Source organism: Oratosquilla oratoria, chromosome 7 (genome assembly GCF_046742065.1).
Source record: "Oratosquilla oratoria isolate Oo_2021 chromosome 7, ASM4674206v1, whole genome shotgun sequence".
NCBI classification, from domain to species: domain Eukaryota; kingdom Metazoa; phylum Arthropoda; class Malacostraca; order Stomatopoda; family Squillidae; genus Oratosquilla; species Oratosquilla oratoria.
In genome coordinates, this window is record NC_134783.1 from 35,136,500 (window position 1) to 35,158,854 (window position 22,355).

Below are 22,355 nucleotides of genomic sequence, written 5' to 3' on the forward strand. Positions count from 1 at the left end.
GCTTCCCTCCTCATACTACTTTCAGCCAATAAAATAGAAATAGACCTGCACCAATATAACACAGACAATAGTCCAAGTTTCTTTCTGGAGAGTCATGTGGGAGGTTCCAAGGACCATTATCAACCACTGTGAGGCTGTGGGTTTTCCATTAGTGAAATTTAGGGCAACAGATATTATTTTCATATCCAGACTCACTTGGTTTTCATATTCGAGCCATGTTTGGTCATAATCATCCCAAAAGGACTGGGAAATCGTGAGATTTTTGGGAATGACCAGTGTCGAGATTCTAAAATGGTAAACAGAAACAGTGCGACAGCAACATCACCACTCTGCCACAACAGCTGCAAGAAATGCTGGGTCTGTCATATTTCATGTATTATTATTTGCTGCTTTTTTTCCTGTTCAACATTGATGTTAAATATTTTTTTTCACCTTCTGTTTTTTCTCTTTAATATTGCCAGGAAATAAATCTATTCATTAAAGAAATGCTGATAAATGTGTGTTGTGCTTTTTATTTTATTTTTTTTGTGATTTTATGTTAATTGGTAGTAAATGATTCATAGATATTAAATGGAGTCCTATTTATTCTAAGCTCAGCCCATAGATTATGATTCAAAAGTTTAAACTTGATCATGTGGATGTTTTACCTAATTGTATATACCAAATTGTAACACAAAAAGAACAACACTAATCGGGTCCTATTTTATGCTCTCCAATTACCATACCTAGATTAGAACTGATGTACAAGTCCCTTTTGGGCTATATCACCTTATTCTCCAATTATTATTCCTAAATTTAAATCTATGTATAATTCCAGCTTCAGCTATATCGTTTTCTTCAATTCGGGGAACAAAAAAAAAAGAACTGCCCCATGTACACACTACACACTACAGTACACACTACAAATCTGATTAATAAGAACAAAGAAAACTGGGAAATACACAGAAATATAATTAATAGGAAAACAAATAACAAATGAATATGGAGAACTATAAAAATCATTCTATATATCTTTATACACCAAGAACTTTTTCTCCCCCATAAGGATGGTAGCCAAGTCAAAGGCACCTACGAGTACCTACTCCCACCCATTCCACCTCCACCACCCTTTCCTCCCTCTGATCTTAGCTCCTCATGGATAATGGGTCATCCCTGTATCTTGCCCACTGCCCTGGGTCAGAAGTAATGCAGCAAGACAGTACATCCACAGCAAGGCCGCTTCACTTAATCAGCAACCCCGTCTCTGTCCCCTCATTAAAAAATTAACCCACCCCCTACCCAGGAAACAATAGTCTCTAAAGCAGCATTCTAATATCATTAACAGACACTTCTTCAAGAAAAAAAATTCTAAAACACAACTCCAGAGAATAGGAAAAATAACTCAAAATTAAAAAATCAAACTAGATATGGATGCCACGCCACTGCTGTTCTCCAAAATCGTGTGAAAAGGTATCAAGAAATTGAAAAACTCCCATGCAGAAGGCACTGGAAGATGAAGTTCTGTGTCCTTTGGATTTTAATCCCTTGTCTTCGTCTTCCCACCAGTATCTTTACTTATGAATAGCCCTTTTCTTCTGTGAACTGTTTCCACATATTGCACTTAAACATGTTTGTCATATCTCTGCCCACACTTCTCTCTTTTAGCATTGCTGTTTGGAGTTTCTCCATCCTTTCCCCACATCAGTCATCCTGAAACTTAAGATATCTTGTATTTTTCAAACTTGACTATTTCCTTTTAAGTGTGAGTTCCATACATTGCTACAAACTCCAGACTAAGCCTCATGTACTATATGGTTAATGCTTTGGTTCTTTTGATGTTTGCCCAACATACCTTTGCTTTTCTGTGTCAATTATGTTCTTGTAAGGGTTGAAGCAATGTTTTCCCTTTTTCTGTGTTCTCTTTGGAAAGGCTTGTCTCAATATTTTTATCCTGGGATTGTATCACCATGTGACTCCTTATCTGTACACTGGGGGAAATGTCACGTGTTTTGTGTGTGCATATTGATATTTGATACTTTGGTTTGTGTTCTAATATATTTCTAGTGATAATGTTGGTGTGTTCTTTGAATAAAGTTTCTTAACATTCCTTTAAAAACCAAAGGCTTAAGAGGATCTGGGAGGAATTTTCCAACAAGAACCCTAAGGTTTGGGAATGGGTTGGAGTGGATTTAATGCCTTTGTTTTTTGGCTACCTACCTTGTAAGGGGGAAAAAGCCTTTGGTATATGTATGTATGTAAAGATTGAAAATTTTGTGTTCAGGAAAGGTTATCATATGTACCTAGAAGAAGAATAGAAATATGATGCATATATTCTAAAATGCTGTGAACAGAAGTTATACTGGAAATGGATGGAGCACATTGCAGAATATGTAACTAATTTTTTATTGTTTGGTGGGATATTTTAGTTACGAGCCTGTGGAGAAAACTGTTCAAGTGGCCAATGGGACTGTTTCACGTCTTGATTTTGAGTTGAAAGAAGAGGTTGTTGATGAACTGAAGGGTAAGTATATCTTTTGCATGATACTGATTTTTTTTTCTTTAGAAAGAAAAGCTGTTTGCTCACAAAAATTTGAGAAGCTATGTATTGGTGATAGCCCTTGCACTTACAAAGACTTAGTTTAATGAATAAAGGTCCGATTCCTTGTTAAAAGTAGAATGACATCTTTGTATGCTTCCAACTTTAAGATAGATTTGATTGCAGAGTATACCTTTCATTTTGTTCATGGATGACACCATCATTACAAAAAGAAGATGCCATTTTTGTAATGTGGAAATTGGTTTTTATATTGACAGAACACATTGTTTAACCAAGTTTAATGATGATGAATAAATTGTAATTTCAGTATAACTAAAGAATTCTAAACCAACACATCTGTGTTGAATTATTGTGTCTCAGTTAAATTGTTTGAAATCATATTTGTAATTTTTTGTTCATCCATTTGATGAAAGACACAATCAGTTGTGTGTATATATATATATATATATATATATATATATATATATATATATATTATATATATATATATATATATATTTATGGTGGTGCAATATTTCAGTCTCCAATGAGTCAACCACATCAAAGCCCACTACAACAACCACAGTACCTGTGAAAATACCAGATGGGCCTGAATATGCTGGATTTACAACTATGCCTGAGTTCAGGTGAGAAAAAAGCTCTTGTTATTTAATTTGTTTTTGCTTGATAGGGTCATAGTACACTGCCCTACATTCACAACACTGAGGATATCAGATATGAGGTGAGGAGCTTTCACCAGGAGGCTGAAGCCATTACCTTTTCTCTATGTGCTTCGGAGACTGTTGGGGCAGATAATGGTCACTGCTGGGAATTGGGGAGAAGTGCAGGATTTGAACCCATAACTAAGCAGATTTGAGATGAGAATGCTTCTGATGCTGCCACAAAGGTTGACTGATTAATCTGACTTTGGGTCTTTTGCAAGACAAACCAGGACAACAGATTGAATGATACCCCTAGACCCAAGTACATGCAGCATTCTTTTATGATTGGAGAGAAATCTCCTCTCAAAAGAGAATGATCATCACTTTAATCTTTACTATGCTTCCTTTCCCCCCATAGATTTCTCCTTTAATACATCTGTGACTCGCTTCTTCAGTGCAGGATAGAAAGACTTATTTTTTATGATGATGATAATTAAATACAATACCTTGTATGGTAATGGTGTCCAGTACACTTAAATCCATATTTTTTCTTTTATATAGGTATCACAGGTACCCAGAATTGAAAAAATACCTTGAGAAATTTGCTGGGCTATACAAAAATCTAACCAACCTCTACAGCATAGGGAAGAGTGTGGAAGGCAGAGATCTACTTGTACTAGAGATTTCTGATAACCCAGGCAAACACGAACCAGGTTGGATTCGTTGCTTTTGTCCAGGATTTTTGTTTTGTTTTGATTATTTATTTAATGTCAAACAGAATGGCAACAAGTTGAAAAGGGTACTGATTTGCTGAGTATACTTAAGTGTTCAGAATTTTCTTGTTATATGTATCTTTTTCATTAATTTTGTTATTCAAGATTTTTTGCATTTGATTTTGTAACTTAACTACATTTTTGGTTTAGGTGAACCTGAATTCAAGTATATTGCCAACATGCATGGGAATGAAGTAGTTGGAAGAGTCTCTCTACTCCTGCTGATTCAGTACATGTTAGAAAGCTATGGAACTAATGAGCGCGTAACGCATTTGATCAACAACACGAGGATCCACATAATGCCCACCATGAACCCTGATGGCTTTGAAATAGCAAAAGAAGGTTAGTTTTCTTTTCTATCTGTCTCTCTCAAAAAGAGTGTTGGATGATGAAGTGGATAGAGTGAACTTGAAGGGAAGACCAAGAATGGGATGGATGGGGGTGAAGGGGGCCTTGGATAAAAAGAGGAATGTCTGTTGAGAAGGGAAAGGAGAGGGTAGGAGATAAGTGATAGTGGAAAACGGTTGTGAATGGATGATAAATTCATTAGGCCTGAAGGGATTTTTCCTTGTCTTCTCTATTGATGTGTGAGGGGACAAGGAGGTTACCATGTAAATGAAGTGATGGGAAACGCTTAACAAACACTGCAGAATGGAGCACTGAGAGAAATAACAGGATGCACCAAAACTACTCCTATAGGACACCTACATACAGAAACCAAAATTCTTCCAAAGGAACATCACATGAAAATGACAGGAACCCAGTTCTATGCTAGAACTTAGACAACACTACACACTAAGTATTGGAAGCACCACCATCAGAATGCAACAAAAACAAAAATATACCCAAACTACACAAAACACCCTCACAAAAACACATCCACATCCAAAAGTGGGAAGTGAACTTCAACATCAAGAAATGTAGTATAATAGAGTTTGGAAAAGTAAAAAAAATAAAGAATATCAGGACAATATAAAATTGGTACAAAGGAAGTAAAAAAAGTGAGCTCTGAAAAGGACCTAAGAGTAATTATTAACAAAGACATGTCACCAGACAAGCATATAAACAAAATAGTCAGAGAAACCTACAGTTTACTAAGATCAATGAAGGTGGCTTTTAATTACTTGGATGAAGTAATGGTAAAAAATATATTAGTCACACTGATAAGACCAAGGTTGGAGTACTCTCTGACACCATGGACACCCAGCACAAAAAAGAATATAAAGAAATTAGAAAGAATCCAAAGAGCAACGACAAAGATGGCACCAACACTTAAAATTGACATACAGAGATTGTCTAAACTGGAACTACCAACCCTGGAACAAAGAAGAGAAAGTGGAGATCTATTGGCCATTTACAGAATCATGAAAGGCATGGAAATCCTTGACAGAGAATACTTATTAAAGTGGAATAAAAGAAAAACAAGAAGGCATAAAAAGAAGCTCAAAAAGGATAGTAATAGAAGATATTTGAAAAAAAAAAAAAATAGTTTTCCACACAGAGTGGTGGATGTCTGGAACAAATTGGACAAAGCAGTAGTGTGTGCAAAAACCATACAAGAATTTAATAACAAACTAGATGCTGAGAGATAAAAAGATGGGTAACTACGAGCAAAGCTCCCCTTCCCGTATAATACAACATGGATGAAGATGTGGAATGTTACATGAGCTTTGCAGACGATGCTAAATTGTTGAGGAAAGCTGAAAACTAAAATTGATTGTGAATCACTACAGAGAGACCTAAACAAGGTTTGGAAATGGAGTCAGAAATAGGAAGTGGACTTCAACATTAAGAAATGTAGCATAATGGATTTTGGAAAAAGTAAAAAAAGAATATCAGGACAATATACAATTGGAACAAAGGAAATAAAGAAAGTAAGATCTGAAAAAGACCTGGGAGTAATTATCTGAAATGACTTGTCCCCTGATAAGCTAATAAACAAAATTGTTGGAGAATCCTATAACTTCCTAAGATCAATAAAAGTGGCTTTACCTATTTAGATAAAGAAGTTGTTAAAAAAATATTAGTCACACTAATAAGGCCTGGATTGGAGTATGCTGCGACATTATGGTCACCCAGTACCAAAAAGAATATAAAGAAAATTGAAATAATCCAGAGAGCAACCATGAAAATTGCCTCAGCACTTTCAAACCTGTCATATGAGGAGAGACTGGCTAAATTGAAATTACTGACTTTGGACCAAATAAGAGAGGCGACTTACTGACCATCTACAGAATTATGAAAGGCATGGAAGTCCTTGATAGAGAGGACTTACTAAATTGGGACAAGAGAAACACAAGAGGACATGAAATTTTTTTTTAAAAAGGATAGTTATAGAAGAGATCTAAAAAAAAAAAATTCCAGAGTGGTGGACATCTGGAACAAACTGGACAAAATAATAGTGTGTGCAAAAACCATACACGGATTTTAAGAGCAAACTAGACACTGCAAGATACAAAGGTGGGACACCATGAGCATAGCTCCCCTTCCTGTAAGATACAACTAGGTAAATGCATCCAAATAAGTAAACAGGCCCTTCAAGACAGACCACCAAACTTGATACTCCAACAACAACCCAGATACAAGTCTCGCAGACAAAATCCTTCCACACCAGACAAGAACCACATTAGCATGCTTGTGTTTGGGTCACTGTCCATCTTTGTAATGGTACCAACACAGAATAGGCCTGACCACAGATTCAAACTGCCCTAGATGCAACCACCAAACAGATGATACAGAACACTTCATACTACAATGCCTCACACTAACAATCTCCAGACTGTAACACAATATCTCTTCCCTAAATGACTTATGGGCCCACCTGTAGCTTGTTGCTGGTTTCCTTCCACAGGAGAGACCAGGGACAATAGATTAATTGATTAGTGAGGATAAACCTGCTTTGGTAGTTGGGACCATTTGTGGATGTGCTGTGTTTTGTTACATTGCAACATATTCAGGCAGTGGGCAGGGGCCAGGGATGGCCTCATCCATAAGCAGCTAAAAGATTTTGAAAAGGGAAACATATGTGTTGGATAGGTGTAGAATAGGTGGAGGGTAGGTGCTTAATGTGGCAGGCTACCTCCCTTTGAAGATAAAAAAAGCTACAGTTTATGGTCTTTAAAGCTTATTCATGAAAATTATAAGCAGTAATCTTAAGACTTGAATTCTCCTTTGTATACTTTTCAGGTGATCGTATGGGATATTTTGGACGTAGCAATTCCCATGGTGTTGACCTTAACCGTAACTTTCCTGATCAGTTCTTTCAAACTAAGGTAAGTTAAGTTGCTATATTGTTAGTGCACTACATGATGATGCTTCAGGAATGTATATGATTCATCAAATTATCATAACACCATCATTTATTTTTTTAATAACCAGTACTTGGTAACTGCTTTAGCAGTGCAGCATAATCAATTAACACTTCCCATAATTGTCCCCCTTACAAAAGATAGCTAATGTCAAAGGCATAAATCCACTCCCACCCATTTCATCCCCACATACTCCACTCCCATTGACCATCTCTCCCTTCCTCTTTTCTTGGTTCCTCCTAGTTGACAGGTCATCCTTGCATCTTGCCCACTGCCCTGTGTCAGATGCAATGCAGCAAGGCTGCTTCATTTAATCAATGACCCCCCCTCTCTGTCCCCTCATGCAGAAAAAGAGAAGACAGGGAGAAATCCCTTCAGGTTGCATCAAAATATTATTTACATATACTCCCTCCCCCCCCACTCCCTTCCATGCATCACAGCATCATCCATACACAACCATTCTCTACTCACCCCGATCTTCTGTCTTCTCTCTTCCTTCGTCAACAGACACACCCTTTTTCCCAATGCCCCTTTTACCCCATCCCTCCATCTCATCCTTGGTTGCCCCCTCATATTCACTCCTTCCACATCTGCCTTCTACACCTCTTTTACTAAACTTTCTTCACTCATTCTTTCCATGTGTCCAAACCACTCCAATACTCTTTCATCAACCCTATCTCCCAACTCCCTCTTCACTCCCGCTCTCCTCCTCACCTCCTCATAATACCTGTATGCTCACATAATACATACATATACTAAGGGCTTTGTCCCCCCTACAAGGGAGATAGCCAATGTCAAAGGCATAAATCCACTCCCATCCATTTCATCCCCACCTTACTCCACTCCCATTCACCATCCCTTCCTCCCTCTTTTCTTGGCTCCTCCGAGTTGACAGGTCATCCCTGCATCTCACCCATTGCCCTGTGTCAGAAGCAATGCAGCAAGACAAAGCACATCCACATCCATATAATACCTATATTAATACCAAACAAACCAATTGCAGTCCAGTATCAGCGCCCACCATATCTAGACACTATCAATAAAATCATGCAACAATGACAAAAAACAACTATCCAACTCCCTAGCATAGACAGTGCAAAGCACCCCAGTATTTCAAAATTTTGAGTACAAAAAGTCTGTACTATGGCATTCCACAAGGAGAAGTACTCTCACTCTACTAACTTTCAACACCAGATGCATAACTTGACACTAATGCACTCGCCTACACACATGACTTGACCCAGCATAGAAACCACAAAATGACTGATTATGGTTGATTCAATTTAACGTCTTAAACTTTCCCTATCAAGAGGCTAGGATGGTGCCCCTTCCTGTGGACCTTGTAGCATAGAATTTAATGAACCATGCCCTTGGTCCAAGTTGCTAGTGGTAGGGTTTGAATTGCCGTCACCTCGACCGCTGCTGCAAGTAGCGATGCTCTAACTTGCTCTGCCAGCGAATACCCTGAAACTACACAATAGCAGCAAAAAACACTCAAACTCAGAAATAGTAGGATGGAAACCTCGCCCCAGAAATCATTGCCCACTCCAGACAACTATGAATCAAAACAGCACTCAGCAGTCCATACTTGGGTGTGAATGTGGCGGGAAAAGGGAGGAATGGAGATGGAGGTAGAATGTAGATTGAAAGAAGCAAGTAAATGCCTTGGGGTATTAGAAATATAACGAGAAATAGACATTTGGGAATGGATACTAAGAGGAGATTGTATAAAGAAGTGATTGTGCTAACAGCACTGTATTGGGTAGAAACAGGGAACATAAGAGAGGAGTTTGAATGTGTTTGAGATAGGTGCCTGAGAAGTATGATAGGGGTTACTAGGCTGGATAGAATAAGAAATGAAGTGAGGAGGAGAATGGGGTTGGAAATGGGAGTTGAGAGATGGGTTGATGAAAGAATATTGGGATGGTTTGGACACATGGAAAGAATGAGTGAAGAAAAACTAGTAAAAGAGGTGTGGAAGGAGTGAACATGAGGGGTTGACCTAGAATGAGATGGATGGATGGGATAAAAGGAGCATTGGGAAAGAGGGGAATGCCTGTTAGGGAAGGATGGGAGAGGACAGAAGATAGGGGTGAATGGAGAATGGTTGTGTATAGATGATGCTGTGATGCATGAGGTGGAGTGGGTAGGAGATGGGCGTTGAGGGAGTATGTGTGAGAAAAAAATTGACACAGCCTGAAGGGATTTCTCTCCCTGCCTTCTCCTTTTCCTTATGAGGGAACAGAGAGGGTTGGTTGCTGATTTAATGAAGCAGCCTTGCTGTGGATGTGCTGTGTCTTGTGACACTGCTTCTGACCCAGGGGAATGGACAAGATGCAGGGATGACCCATCATCCATGAGATGTCAAGATAAGAGGGAAAGAAGGGGGTGGATGGAAGTGTGTAGTATGTAGGGGATGGAATGGGTGGGAGGGGCTTATGCCTTTGTTTTTTGGCTACCTTACTTGTAAGGGGGAAAAGTCTTTGGTATGGAATAGAAATTATATAAACCTTGTCCAATACTATTTGGTGACAGTGGACCTTTTTAATTTCATCTCCACAATTCCCATTTTATCTGTTTTTTCCCACCAGATAATCATTTAATTCATCTAATCCTGAAACCAGACCAATTTTCATGTTCTTGAATGATTATGTCATGCATGTTGCAGATGATTTAAATGTTTCTGTTGACAGAACTTGCTTATGGTTCAGTGCTTATCATTTGTAACTTTTATTTCTTTTTTAACAGATTAATAAAGTCCAGGAACCAGAGACACAGGCAATCATAGATTGGATCAAGAAGTTTCCATTTGTTCTCTCAGCAAATCTCCATGGTGGTTCCCTTGTAGCCAATTACCCATGGGACGACAACGCTCAAGGTCGCAGTGTTTACAGTGAATGTCCTGATGATAAAGTGTTTCAAAAGCTTGCCAAGGCTTATTCATTTGTAAGTACAATCCAAATTTCTTTATAGTCATTTTGTTAAGATACACAGGCAGGGATGGCTATCCATCCACAAGGTGCTAAGAGATTTTTTAAAGGGAAACAATTGGATGTGGGATGGGTGGAGGGGGGTAAATGAATGCCTTGGTTGGCTACCTTCCTTGTAAAGGGAGGAAGCCTTTTGGTATATAGATAGATAGTACTTATATGTTGTACAAGAAAAAGTGAATATTTGATTTTCTGCAGGCTCATCCCAGGATGCATGTTGGCAAACCTTGCAATTCATCACGTGTAAAGTTCCCTGATGGCATCACAAATGGTGCCAAGTGGTATAGTGTGTCAGGTGGTATGCAGGATTACAACTATCTCAACTCCAATTGCTTTGAGATAACTGTTGAGATGTCGTGCAACAAATATCCCTTAAGTAATGATCTACCCAGGTATTGGTTGGAAAACAGGAATTCTCTTATAACATACATGGAACAAGTAAGTTGGTGTCATTTGTTTTCCTCAGGATAGGTATTCCTATTATGAATTAACTGAAATAAGTTGTTTTACTTTGGTCCATTAATTATTGGCTGCATGTTGTTGTGGGGTTGAAAGCTGCTAAGTAGCAGGCAGCTGATAGTTTAGGGTCTATATGTGGCACCCCTATGGACCAGAGCCACACTTCATTTTGTCTGTGGTAGAGGAAATCTATATTCATAGAGAAATGATGATACTTTATTTTCTCGTTTTGCTTAACCCTGTGCCTTTGTTTTTTGGATACCTCCCATGTAAGGGGGCAAATCCTTTTGTATATATATGTATGTATTTTTAAGGTAGCATGCTTTAGTATTGTGAATGAGTATTTGCTTTAATTTGTCTGATTGAATTCATTAAGCATTTTATTAAAGATGAGATTTGTGTTTAACATTGACTTTCAACCTGTTAGGTTCACACTGGTGTAAAGGGCTTTGTTAAAGGAAGCCAAGGACCCATCAGTAAAGCAGTTATCAGTGTTTCTGGCATCAATCATGATATTGTATCAGCAGCTGATGGAGACTACTGGAGAATTCTTTTGCCTGGAGAACATCTCGTTACTGTTTATGCAGATGGGTATGTATGAGTAACTCCCATTGAATTGAATGTGACTAAAAAAAATTACTGCTGTGCCATGTAAATTGTGTTCTCAGTCACCATTATCCACAGCTAAGCAGTTTGTAAATTTTTTTAATCAGTTCAGGGACCAGTGATGGGTACCTGCTTGTGGTGGTCCTGCAAAATGGACACTAGAGCAGTCCATTTTCAAAAACTGTCAACCCCCTCACCTAACACAAGATCTCTGAGGAACCAGTATATTTCTGATTACTTCATCATGCATCCAATCCCCCCTTCACTCCATCCATCCTCCTCATTCTTGATTTTCCTCTTTAGTTCACTCTTTCCACTCTTTTTACCAGTACTTCTTCACTCATTCTTTCCATATATCCAAATCATTTAAGTGCTATCTGGCCTACCCTATCTGACAAGTCTCTTTCCACCCTTACTCTTTACCTCACCTCCAGATCTAACTATGATAATTGGAAATCAAGGATAAAGGGGATGGGACCCAGCGAGCATTACTCCTTTTCCTGTATACTACAATTAGGTAAATACATCTCTCACCCTGTCCATCCTCATAACATCTATCATACTTTTCAAACACAAAGATTATTTAAATATCAAGGGCTTCTTCCCCATTATAAGAGAGGTAGCCAAGTCAAAGGCACACACCCACTCCCACCCATTCCACTCCCATCCACCACCCTTGTTTCCCTTTTATCTTAGCTCCTCATGGAAGAAGGGTCAACCGTGTCTCCTCTCCAAAGCCCGGGTGAAAAGCAAATGCAGCAAGACACAGCACATCCACAGAAAGGCTGCCTCACTTACACAATGATAGCAGTGAATAATGCTGGCTGCCTGAGTTTCACTGACTGGAAACTTGCAGCACCACAAGCAGCAGATAGTGGTCCTTGAGTTCTCCCATAGATCTCCCTGGGAAGAAACTTTAGACTGCACTCTGTGTTGTATTAATGTGGGACTGTTTCTATATCACCAGCTGGTAATACTAGGAAGAAGGGACTAGTCACCATTTGTCAGTTCTTATGTGAAAAGGTGAAGAAATATAAAGTTGAGATCTTGGGCCCAGTCTGGAGACTAAGTATCAGACTCTTAGGGCTGCACCTCCTGATGGAAGTAAGCGGGGTTGATGACTTTTGAAGATTAGCAGTGGAGAGATGATTTTCTCAGATGTCTATTTCACAAGATGACACTGTGCAGGTACCCATCAGTGGTACTGTAGCAGTGAAGAATAATGTAATTGTGGATAATGTGTTTCTGAGAGAAAGTGATGTGTTACTGAAAGATGGTGGTAGGGAAATAAATATGAAAATACTTGTTTCAGTTAGATTGCTGTTATTGAATTTCTGTGCAAATTATGATTTACAGCTACAAGAGCAGTTCTAGAAAGATTGAAGTACCTCCCCTGTGGGCTACACAAGTTAACTTCACTCTTGAGGATGATGATTCTCAAGAATGGTCCAAAATGGAAGATTTTGATCTTTATGAAAATTTAGAGAAAGATTATTTGAGCAATTCACAGATGAAGGTGGCAATGGCATCAATAGAAAACAAATATCCAAGCATTGTTGAGTTTATAGCAAATGACAACGAATGGAGCATGAAAGTTCCTGTCCTGAAGATTGAATCAGAGGTCAGTGATGACGATTTTTCTCTTTTTATTTACATTGAAAAGTTTTTTATATGGCTGAAATTTTCAATACTTTTCATGTATATGTAAAGAAAAATAATGTCTAGAATGTAAAGATTTTTAATCCTTTAATGTACAGAATATCAAATTTTGTAAATGAACTGTTGAAATCGGTCATATGAAACATATATTCCCACAAACTATAGCATTAATTTAGTGCTTTCTTGTTCAGAGTAATAGCACAAAGAAGACACCAGTGCTGATTTTAGGGGGTTTGTATGGAAGTCAACCAGTTGGCCGCGAACTTACTTTACGTCTGGCAAGACATCTAGCAGCTGGCTGGATGAAGGACAGCAAAAGAATCAAAGACATCTTGGAAAATGTTATTGTATACATTGCACCAGCTGTTGATACTCAAGGGTTTGATGCAGCTATACCAGGTAATGAGAACTTTTGTTGATGTGAACAAGTAGTTTTAATTTATGTGAACTTGTTGTTGTCATTTCCAAAATAGTCTGGCCAAACAGTCCTCTCTCCCTGAGGAACACCACAGGAGGAATGGGGTTTTCCAACAAATCCTTTAAAGAGTGTATATTGTGTTGTTGGCAAATGTGATTGTGTACAATGCAGTCTTCCATAATGTATTGTGTAGTCTGGGGTGAAGTGTTACATCCTGGGCAGTGGTGTGCAGTTCTGTCATTCAGCTTCTTCTGGTAGCTTAGAAGGGCTGGATGGTAGCTACATTGCACTCTGGCCAGGTGGACTCTGTCCTTTCAGGTGAGAGAGGATTCAGAGGGATGGATATCATGGGGTCTGGCATGCAGCAATGTATTGTCATTCATTTTGCTGATGGAGCAGTGAGTGATATGGTTATGGATAAGCCCCTGGTGGTTGTGGAAGAGGTGAAGACTATTTGTATGTGATGTATATTCATTATTTATGTGGAGTTTGGGAGCTATACAAGAAAGAACCTCTCTTACTGTCCAGTTAAGTAAATACATGTGACACTGAACAATTATGCATTTTCAAAGGCTATTACTGTATATTGACCCTTCTTCCATGAGAAGCTAAGATGAAAAAGAAACAAATGGATCATGAATGAGATAGTAATGGGTGGGTGGGTGCATGCCTTGGCTGGCTACCCCCTTATAATAGAGAAGAAGATTGATAACTATCATACCTGGCTACGAATTCACGTAGTGTTCTTATATGTCCTTATTCGTTAAGTGATCAAACTTATATCTGAATCCATATATTGTACTAGCTTGGGCTATATCACCTGATCTATTTCAAGTATCTAATGCGTATACCACTAACAGATTCATGTTAATTTCATCCAGGAATGTGTGGCTACAGTGATAAGGATGAACTGATGAAAGAAGTAGGTGCGACTTTCCATACAGAAATTAGCGATCCACAAGCAAGGGCAGTTGTTGCCATGATACAGCAATTAAAACCACACTCTGTGCTCTCCATTGAATCAGGTGGTCTATTCATGAGGTAAGAAATAAAGTTAAACTTTACATGAATGATAAAGCTAAGTAGCCCCACAGTGATCAATAATATTGTGCAATAATGTGTGTTGCACAGTATTAATAATGTAAGGATAATATTAAAGAGCTATGTAGGAGGGGACAGTTGTATGCGGACGACACTGCGCTTGTAGCAGGATCAGAAGAGGGATTGAGGAAGTTGGTGACAGAGTTTGGGAGAGTGTTTGAAAGAAGAAAGTTGAAGATAAATGTGTGTAAAAGTAAGGTGATGAGATGTACAAGGAGTGAAAGTGGCAGCAGACTGGAAGTGTGCATTAAGGGAGAGCGACTGGAGGAAGTGGATAGTTTTAGATACTTGGGTGCGAATGTGGCGGGAAAGGGTGGAGGTAGAATGTAGATTGAGAGAAGCGAGTAAATGCCTTGGTGGATTAAAAAGTGTAATGAGGAATAAACATTTGGGAATGGATGCTAAGAGGAGATTGTATGAAGGAGTGATTGTGCCAACAGCACTGTATGGGACAGAAACATGGAACATAAGAGGGGAAGAGAGAAGGAGTTTAAATGTGTTTGAGATGAGGTGTCTGAGAAGTATGATGGGGGTTACTAGGCTAGATAGAGTGAGAAATGAGGAGGTGAGGAGGAGAACAGGGGTGGAAAGGGAGTTGGGAGATAGGGTGGATGAAAGAGTATTGAGTTGGTTTGGACACATGGAAAGAATGAGTGAAGAAAGACTAGTAAAAGAGGTATGGAAAGCAGATGTGGAGGGAGTGAACATGAGGGGGCGACCTAGGATGAGATGGATGGATGGGGTGAAAGGGGCTTTGGGGAAGAGGGGAATGTCTGTTGAGGAAGGACAGAAGACAGGGGTGAATGGAGAATGGTTGTATATGGATGATGTGATGCATGTGATGGAATGGGTGGGGGTATGGGGGGTGAGGTAGTATATGTGAGAAAAATTTGATGCAGCCTGAAGGGATTTCTCCCTGTCTTCTTTTCTGCATGAGGGGATGGAGAGAGGGGGTCGCCGATTTAATGAAGTGGCCTTGCTGTGGATGTGCTGTGTCTTGTGACACTGCCTCTGACCCAGGGCAGTGGACAAGATGCAGGGAAGACCCGTCATCCAGGAGGTCCCAAGATAAGAGGGAGGTGGAGGGTGGAGGGCAATGGAGTGTATTAGGGATGGAATGGGTGGGAATGGTTTTTATGCTTTATTTCTTTTTGGCTACCCCCTGTGTAAGGGGGAAAAATCCTTTGGTAAATGTATGTATTTATGTATAATTATATTGTGTCCCATTTCTAGCTATGGATAGGAATGTTTGTGCATTTAAAATGTGTTTTAAATTTTGCATCCTGCCTCAAGTTTTTTTTAAGTAGAAATAATGCTCTTTTAATCCTACTGGCAACTAGGATACCAAGGGATGACCCACTTGCTAAAGATGCAGCAACTCAGGATGATGCTGATTTCCTGAAGGTATCAGAGGCATATATGCATGCACACCCAACCATGTTGCAGGTAAGGTGGTGATTGAACTTCTCATTAGTGCCTGTAAAGGGTTATGATTACAAGGGGACTAGGAACGGTCAATATCCATTTCAGATTTTGAATATCTAGATGCATGCAATCTGCATTACTCTTGCCTCAAGATTCATTCCCTGGAAACCCACAGGTCCTGGCTCCTAAAGATCTTTCCAGAAAGAATAATTGTACTGTTGTGTGTGGTGTATTAGTATGGATGTACTCGTATTTGTAACTGTCATGTAAGAGGAGGAAGAGGAGAGGGAGATCTTCTTGGACTTCCGGAGGAAGTGGAAGAAGGAGGCAATCAGAGGAATGGTGGCTTGCTCTGGGGCTATTGCTCGGGAGTGGCACCATTCTGCAAAAGCATTCCACTTCCCTTGATAAAGGGCAGCTGAGGAAGAGCGAATAGGGGAGGACATGTCTTCTGCCACTTCTTTGGGGAAACCCTTCTCTAGGAGGATCCGGACCATAGTCTGAACGCGTGAAGTGCCAGGGCTGACGGGTTCTTGTGCCAGGCCCCGTTGACTGGTTGATGTAGAAGGTCGGGTCTTCCCTGAAGGGCCAGGGGCTCCTCCACTGCTAGCTCGAGGGCGTCTGGAAACCATGGGGCTTCCGGCCACCAGGGAGCGATCAAAGTCATCCGAAGGTTGGATGCGGTTCGTACTCTCTGGAGCACCTTTTGGAGCAAGGGAAACGGTGGGAAAGCGTAGGTGTCGAGGTTGTCCCAGCTTTGCAGAAGAGCATCCTCTCCCGCTGCCAGCGGATCCGGGAGAGGGCTGAAATACAACCGGGAGCTGGTGGTTCCATCTGGTGGCGAAAAGGTCCACCAGAGGGGAGCCCCATTTGTTGATGAGGAAGGTCGCCACTTCCGGATGGAGGGACCACTCCGTGCTGATTACCTGACTCCTTCTGCTGAGGTGGTCCGCCCAGACATTCTTTTTCCCTGGGATGTAGCGAGCTCTGAGTGTCACTTGGAGGTTCTCGGCTAATAGGAGGATCTCCATAGTGAGATGGCAGAGGTCCTGGGAGACTGTGCCCCCCTGCTTGTTCAGGTAGGCTACTACCGAGGAATTGTCCGACATGATGCCCACAACTTTCCCCGAGATTTGACCCGAGAAGTGACGGAGAGCCAGCAGTACCGCTTTCAATTCTAGCCAGTTGATATGGGCTGTCCGCTCGAACCGTGGACCAGGAACCGCTGACGTGATCGTCGTTGAGGTGGGCCCCCCAGCCCTCCTTGGAGGCATCGGAGAAGAGGAGGACTTCGGGGGGAGATGGGCCGAGGGGCATCCCCACGAGCAGGTTGCACGGGTCCTTCCACCAGAGAAGAGAATGCATGACCTCTCCGGTAAGGGTGATGTGTTGACGGGTGTCTCCCCTTAGCGGGGACCACTGGGACTTGAGGAGCCACTGTAGGGGTCGCATTCTCAGTCTGCTCCTGGGTATTAACCTCTCGACGGAGGCCATGTGGCCCAGGAGGACTTGGCACTGTTTGGCCGTGAGGAACCCGGTCGATAGTGCCTGCACGACGAGGGAAGAGAGATTCTGGATTCGCTTCTCTACTGGGAAATGCCTGCATGAGGGAAGAGTCCAGAACCATACCCAGGTACGTGACTCTCTGTCTTGGAATGAAATCTGACTTCGTCCGGTTGACCGTGGAGCCCAATTTGCGGATGAAAGCTAGGACTATCCCCAGGTGGTCGCGGCATAGCTGGGCGGAGTGTGCCAGGATCAGCCAATCGTCCAGGTAACGGAGTAGGGCGAATCCCTCTGGAGTGGGACCACGCTGAGACGAGTTTGAACACTCTGGTGAAGACTTGGGGTGCTGTGGAGAGGCCGAAGCATAGGCAGGTGAATTGAAAAGTGGTCCCCTTGTGGACGAAGCGGAGGAATTTTCGGGATGAGGGATGGACAGGTATTTGGAAATAGGCGTCCTGGAGGTCCAGGGACACCATGAAGTCCCCTTCCCTGATAGACGCCCTCACGGCCTCTGGGGTGTCCATCCGGAACTTCGTCAGGGAAAGGAACTTGTTGAGAGGAGACAGATCGATGACAGGTCTCCACCCCCCTGTAGCCTTTGGTACTAGGAATAGCCTCGAGTAGAACCCCGGGTCCGGAGTTGAGACTTCCTCGAGTGCTCCTTTCTGGAGCAGAGTGGAGATTTCCTCCACTAGGGCCCGCCCGCGATCCGAGTCCGGATGGTAGTTGCTGACTTGGATGGGATAGCTGCTTGGGTAAGGAGTACCGAAGAGTTTGTATCAGGGAAAAATTAATTTTCCTGCGAAAATTACATTTTTCAGGTCTCCTTGTGTGAAAAAAATGTGGAAGAAAAATAGTCAAAGTTGATTGAGAGAATGTTTAAAAGGATAAATGTTTTGGAAGCAGGTGAAAAGAGAACAAGTTGGGTGGAGAGGAAAAAGTTAAGGATACAGATGGACAGGCACTAATGGTAGTGGAGTCAGTAAGGGGAAAATGGGTATAATATTTCAAGAGATTTTTGAATATGGAAGAAATTAAAGAGGGATTGGTTGTGGCAATTGGAGATGCCAAGAAAATTATAGTAATGGCAGAGGAGAATCATGGAGTTATAGGGGGGGGGGAAGAGATAAAAAGTGTATTGAAAGTGATGAAAAATGTGTAATTCATTGATGGTTTTTGTTTGAGCTTTTGCCCAGCATAATACTTTGCAATTTTTGCAATGTTCATTCCCCACAGGGCTCCAGATATATACTGTCTAGAACTTTTTGTAACATCTTAGTCTTCTTCATCTCTTACTCATCTTAGCTTTGCATCATCTGCAAACATGTTATTTTACCATGCACATTTCATCATGTTATATATGTAGACCAAAAACATTACATGTGCTAGAATTGATCCTTGTGGGACTGCAGGACACTGCCCTCCATTTAGACATCCTATCTGTTTACTACTGTTTACAATCATCCCCCACAGTTCCAAACACCTTCAGGCCTCAATTTAGCCAACTAGCCTCAATCCCCAACCTGATCATGGGTGGTGACTTCAACGCCAAGTCGTCTGCCTGGTATGTCGACAACCCTGACACAGACAGAGGGCTTGATATACAGACTCAGTTTGACACATTGACTATCATGAACAACACACATAATCATACACATATCCCACACCAAGCCCTCTACACTCCCTCCTCTCCTGATATCACTTTCTGCTCCCCCTGCCTAACCCCAACAACATCATGGAGAGTGGTCGGAACCCTTGGTTCTGACCACCTTCCAATCATCATCACCACCAAAACAAGATGCACCCCAGTTGGCCACAGACACACATACACCAATTACAAGAGAGCTAACTGGGAAGCTTTTACTAAAGAGACAGAACAACATTTTGAAACACTTAACAGTACACCAATCACAAACATAAACAATGCTGTGCACACTTTTAATACAATCATACAAAACGCAGACAAGAGATACATCCCTAGAGGCAACAGAAAATCACACAACCCCAACTTCACACCAGAAATCTAAGACCTCATCAGACAACGTGACACACTTAAACATGATACCCCCACACCTATCCCTCAAAACATAGCAGACCAAATACAAACACTAAACACTGTGATTGCTAATAAAATACACGAACAAAAATCACAAAATTGGCAAAACTTTCTCAATACACTTGATCACAAAACGAACACCAGCAAATTGTACAAAACACTCAACAGCATTACACTATCCAACAGTAACACTACACGCTCTCACACAGCAATAATCACAACAACAGATAATCTACCCTCAAACATACAACAAGCAAACGCACTCATACGTCATTTTGCACAGACAAGCCATCTCACTTCTCACCCTGACGACCGACGCACCATTCGACGTAAGAAAGACTTCCCCACAGACTCAGACTATACACCCTTCATAGACAGTCAGACAAAACTCATAATACATAATCTCAAGCACTCATCTGCCTGTGGCCCTGATAACATAAGCAACATCCACCTAAAACACATTGGACCACAAGGTATACACGCACTCACAAACATTGCAAACTACAGCTATTCACACAACACTATACCTGGCATCTGGAAGCATGGTAAAATAATCACCATTCCAAAACCGAACAAAGACCCAACAATCCCAACATCGCACCGCCCAATCACACTTCTCTGCACCCCCTCTAAAGTCATTGAACGCCTAATACTTAAACTTGTCACACCACATATTCCCCTTGCTGACTCACAACACGGTTTTAGGCCACTACACTTCACAAACGCTCTTCTGATAAACCTCACACAAAGAATTTTAGATGGCATCAATTCAGATAGGCCCCACCACAGAACACTTCTCATAACATTAGACATTAGTAAAGCTTTTGATGCTATCCCCCGCCACAACCTAACAAATATAATATATAACACAGACATGCACAATAACACCAAAAGATGGCTGGCCAATTATCTGGCAGGTAGGAATGCTTACGTGTCATACAATGGCCAATCATCGCACATCAGAAACATTAAGAATGGAGTACCACAGGGCTCAGTTCTATCCCCCACACTATTTAATCTATACACGCATGACTTACCCACACCAGACACCTCAGAAATACAAATCTCTTCCTACGCAGACGACATAACAATCACATGCACACATCGTAACACAGACAAAGCTGCAGAAATAATCCAGCCATACCTTGATACACTCAACACATGGTTCATCACAAACAGACTCAAAATAGCTCCAGCAAAATCTACAGCAACACTTCTCACCAACTGGACAATAGAACACAAATACATACCTCATCTCTACATCAACAACACTCTAATACCACACACAAACACACCGAAAATTCTTGGTGTAACATACGATACATCCATGTCTTTCAAACAACGCATCACAAACATAAAAAACAAATGCACACCTAGACTTAACGCACTTAAGTCAATCACTGGAACGACATTTGGACAAAACAAAGAAACTAATGTAACAATATACAAACAATGCATACGCTCAGTGTTGAATTATGCAAGTCCTGCATGGGCTCGTAATCTCAGTGAGACACACCACAACACCCTTGAAATCATACAAAACAAAGCCCTAAAAACAGTTACAGGCTGCACAAATACAACACCTACAGACCATTTACACCATGAAACAAAAGTCCTCAAAGTCAAGGACCACCTCGACATGAGAGGCACACAAACACTTGCCGCAGCCACCACAAACACATCACACCCGCTACACTACATAGCAGAACACCCACACACACCAAGAAACATTAAAACAACACCCAAAGACCTTTATTACGCACAAACATTCTCTTCTCTTCCTCCACAACCACCAAATATCAGCCTCCGGAAACATATTCATAATCATATCACACACCGCTCCATTAACACACTGAAAGACAACACACTGCTGCATGCCAGACCCCCTGATATCCACCCTTCTGAATCCTCTCTCCCACGAAAGGACAGAGTCCACTTGGCCAGACTGCGGTGTGGCCACCACCCAGCACTTCTAAGCTACCAGAAGAGGCTGGATGACCGCATTGTGAACAGCTGCCCAGGATGTAACACTTCACCCCATACCATACAACACATAATGGAAGACTGCATTATACACGATCATGCACGCAAACAACACAACATACACTCTATAAAGGATTTGTGGAAAAACCCAGTTTCGGCAGTAGCATTCCTTGGGGAGACGGGACTGCTCGGACAGACAGTCTAGGGAACGACAACAACAACAACAACAACAACAACAACTACTGAAAGGTGCCTTGTTGCTATATATATATTTTTTCTTCTTCTCTTCCTCCTCCTCCAACTCCATACACAGTCAATATGGTCCTTCCTCTTTTGAAACACATCAACTGCTTGAGTAAGAGCTTTATTATTTTATGATTTTTTTTCCTTGTCTTTCTGTCTATATAGTGAAAATTCACTTTTATGTTCATCAACAATTTGTATCCAGTAAAATAGCTTTGCACCAAGTCCTCCAGTTTGCTTCAATTTACATTGTAGTTATTTGTGAGGTTCCTTATGAAGGCCCTCTCCAGATCTAAGTACACACAGTCCACCCAGCCCTCCTTCTCTTACAGCACATCAGGTGCTGAATCCATTGCTTTCACCAACCACCAAATTTGCCCACTAGTCACTCATGGGAGTGATAGTGTTGTTGTTTGGGTAAGGTTAGAGGAGGGCAGTATAAGTCGAGGTGTTTGTTTTCTACTGTGTGATGATTGTTGGGACAATTTGCATCTGTTTAGATGCATATTATGTTGGTATTGTTTTAAAAGTGGATGATAACCTGAATATAGATGTCCTTGTCATGGGAGGAATTTCTCTGGAGGGGTGATGTCCCAGGGCATTTTGAGTAAAAGTTTAAAAGTTTGATAGATAGTCTACCAGTTTTGAAAC

The 22,355-nt window shown here is 41.1% G+C and overlaps 1 protein-coding gene across 2 annotated transcripts in view; it reads left to right on the top strand.

Moving 5' to 3' along the window:
• Nucleotides 1–22,355, top strand: part of LOC143027058 (carboxypeptidase D-like) — a 55,332-nt gene that overhangs the window by 13,233 nt on the left and 19,744 nt on the right. For both annotated transcript variants that reach the window (XM_076187953.1, XM_076187952.1), the window contains exons 6-17: nt 2,406–2,500; nt 3,057–3,162; nt 3,739–3,890; nt 4,101–4,292; nt 7,137–7,222; nt 10,007–10,204; nt 10,447–10,686; nt 11,135–11,298; nt 12,670–12,934; nt 13,164–13,371; nt 14,272–14,431; nt 15,832–15,937. In XM_076187953.1, coding sequence (XP_076044068.1) covers nt 2,406–2,500; nt 3,057–3,162; nt 3,739–3,890; nt 4,101–4,292; nt 7,137–7,222; nt 10,007–10,204; nt 10,447–10,686; nt 11,135–11,298; nt 12,670–12,934; nt 13,164–13,371; nt 14,272–14,431; nt 15,832–15,937 — 1,972 coding nt within the window. The remainder of the gene's footprint in view (nt 1–2,405; nt 2,501–3,056; nt 3,163–3,738; nt 3,891–4,100; nt 4,293–7,136; nt 7,223–10,006; nt 10,205–10,446; nt 10,687–11,134; nt 11,299–12,669; nt 12,935–13,163; nt 13,372–14,271; nt 14,432–15,831; nt 15,938–22,355) is intronic.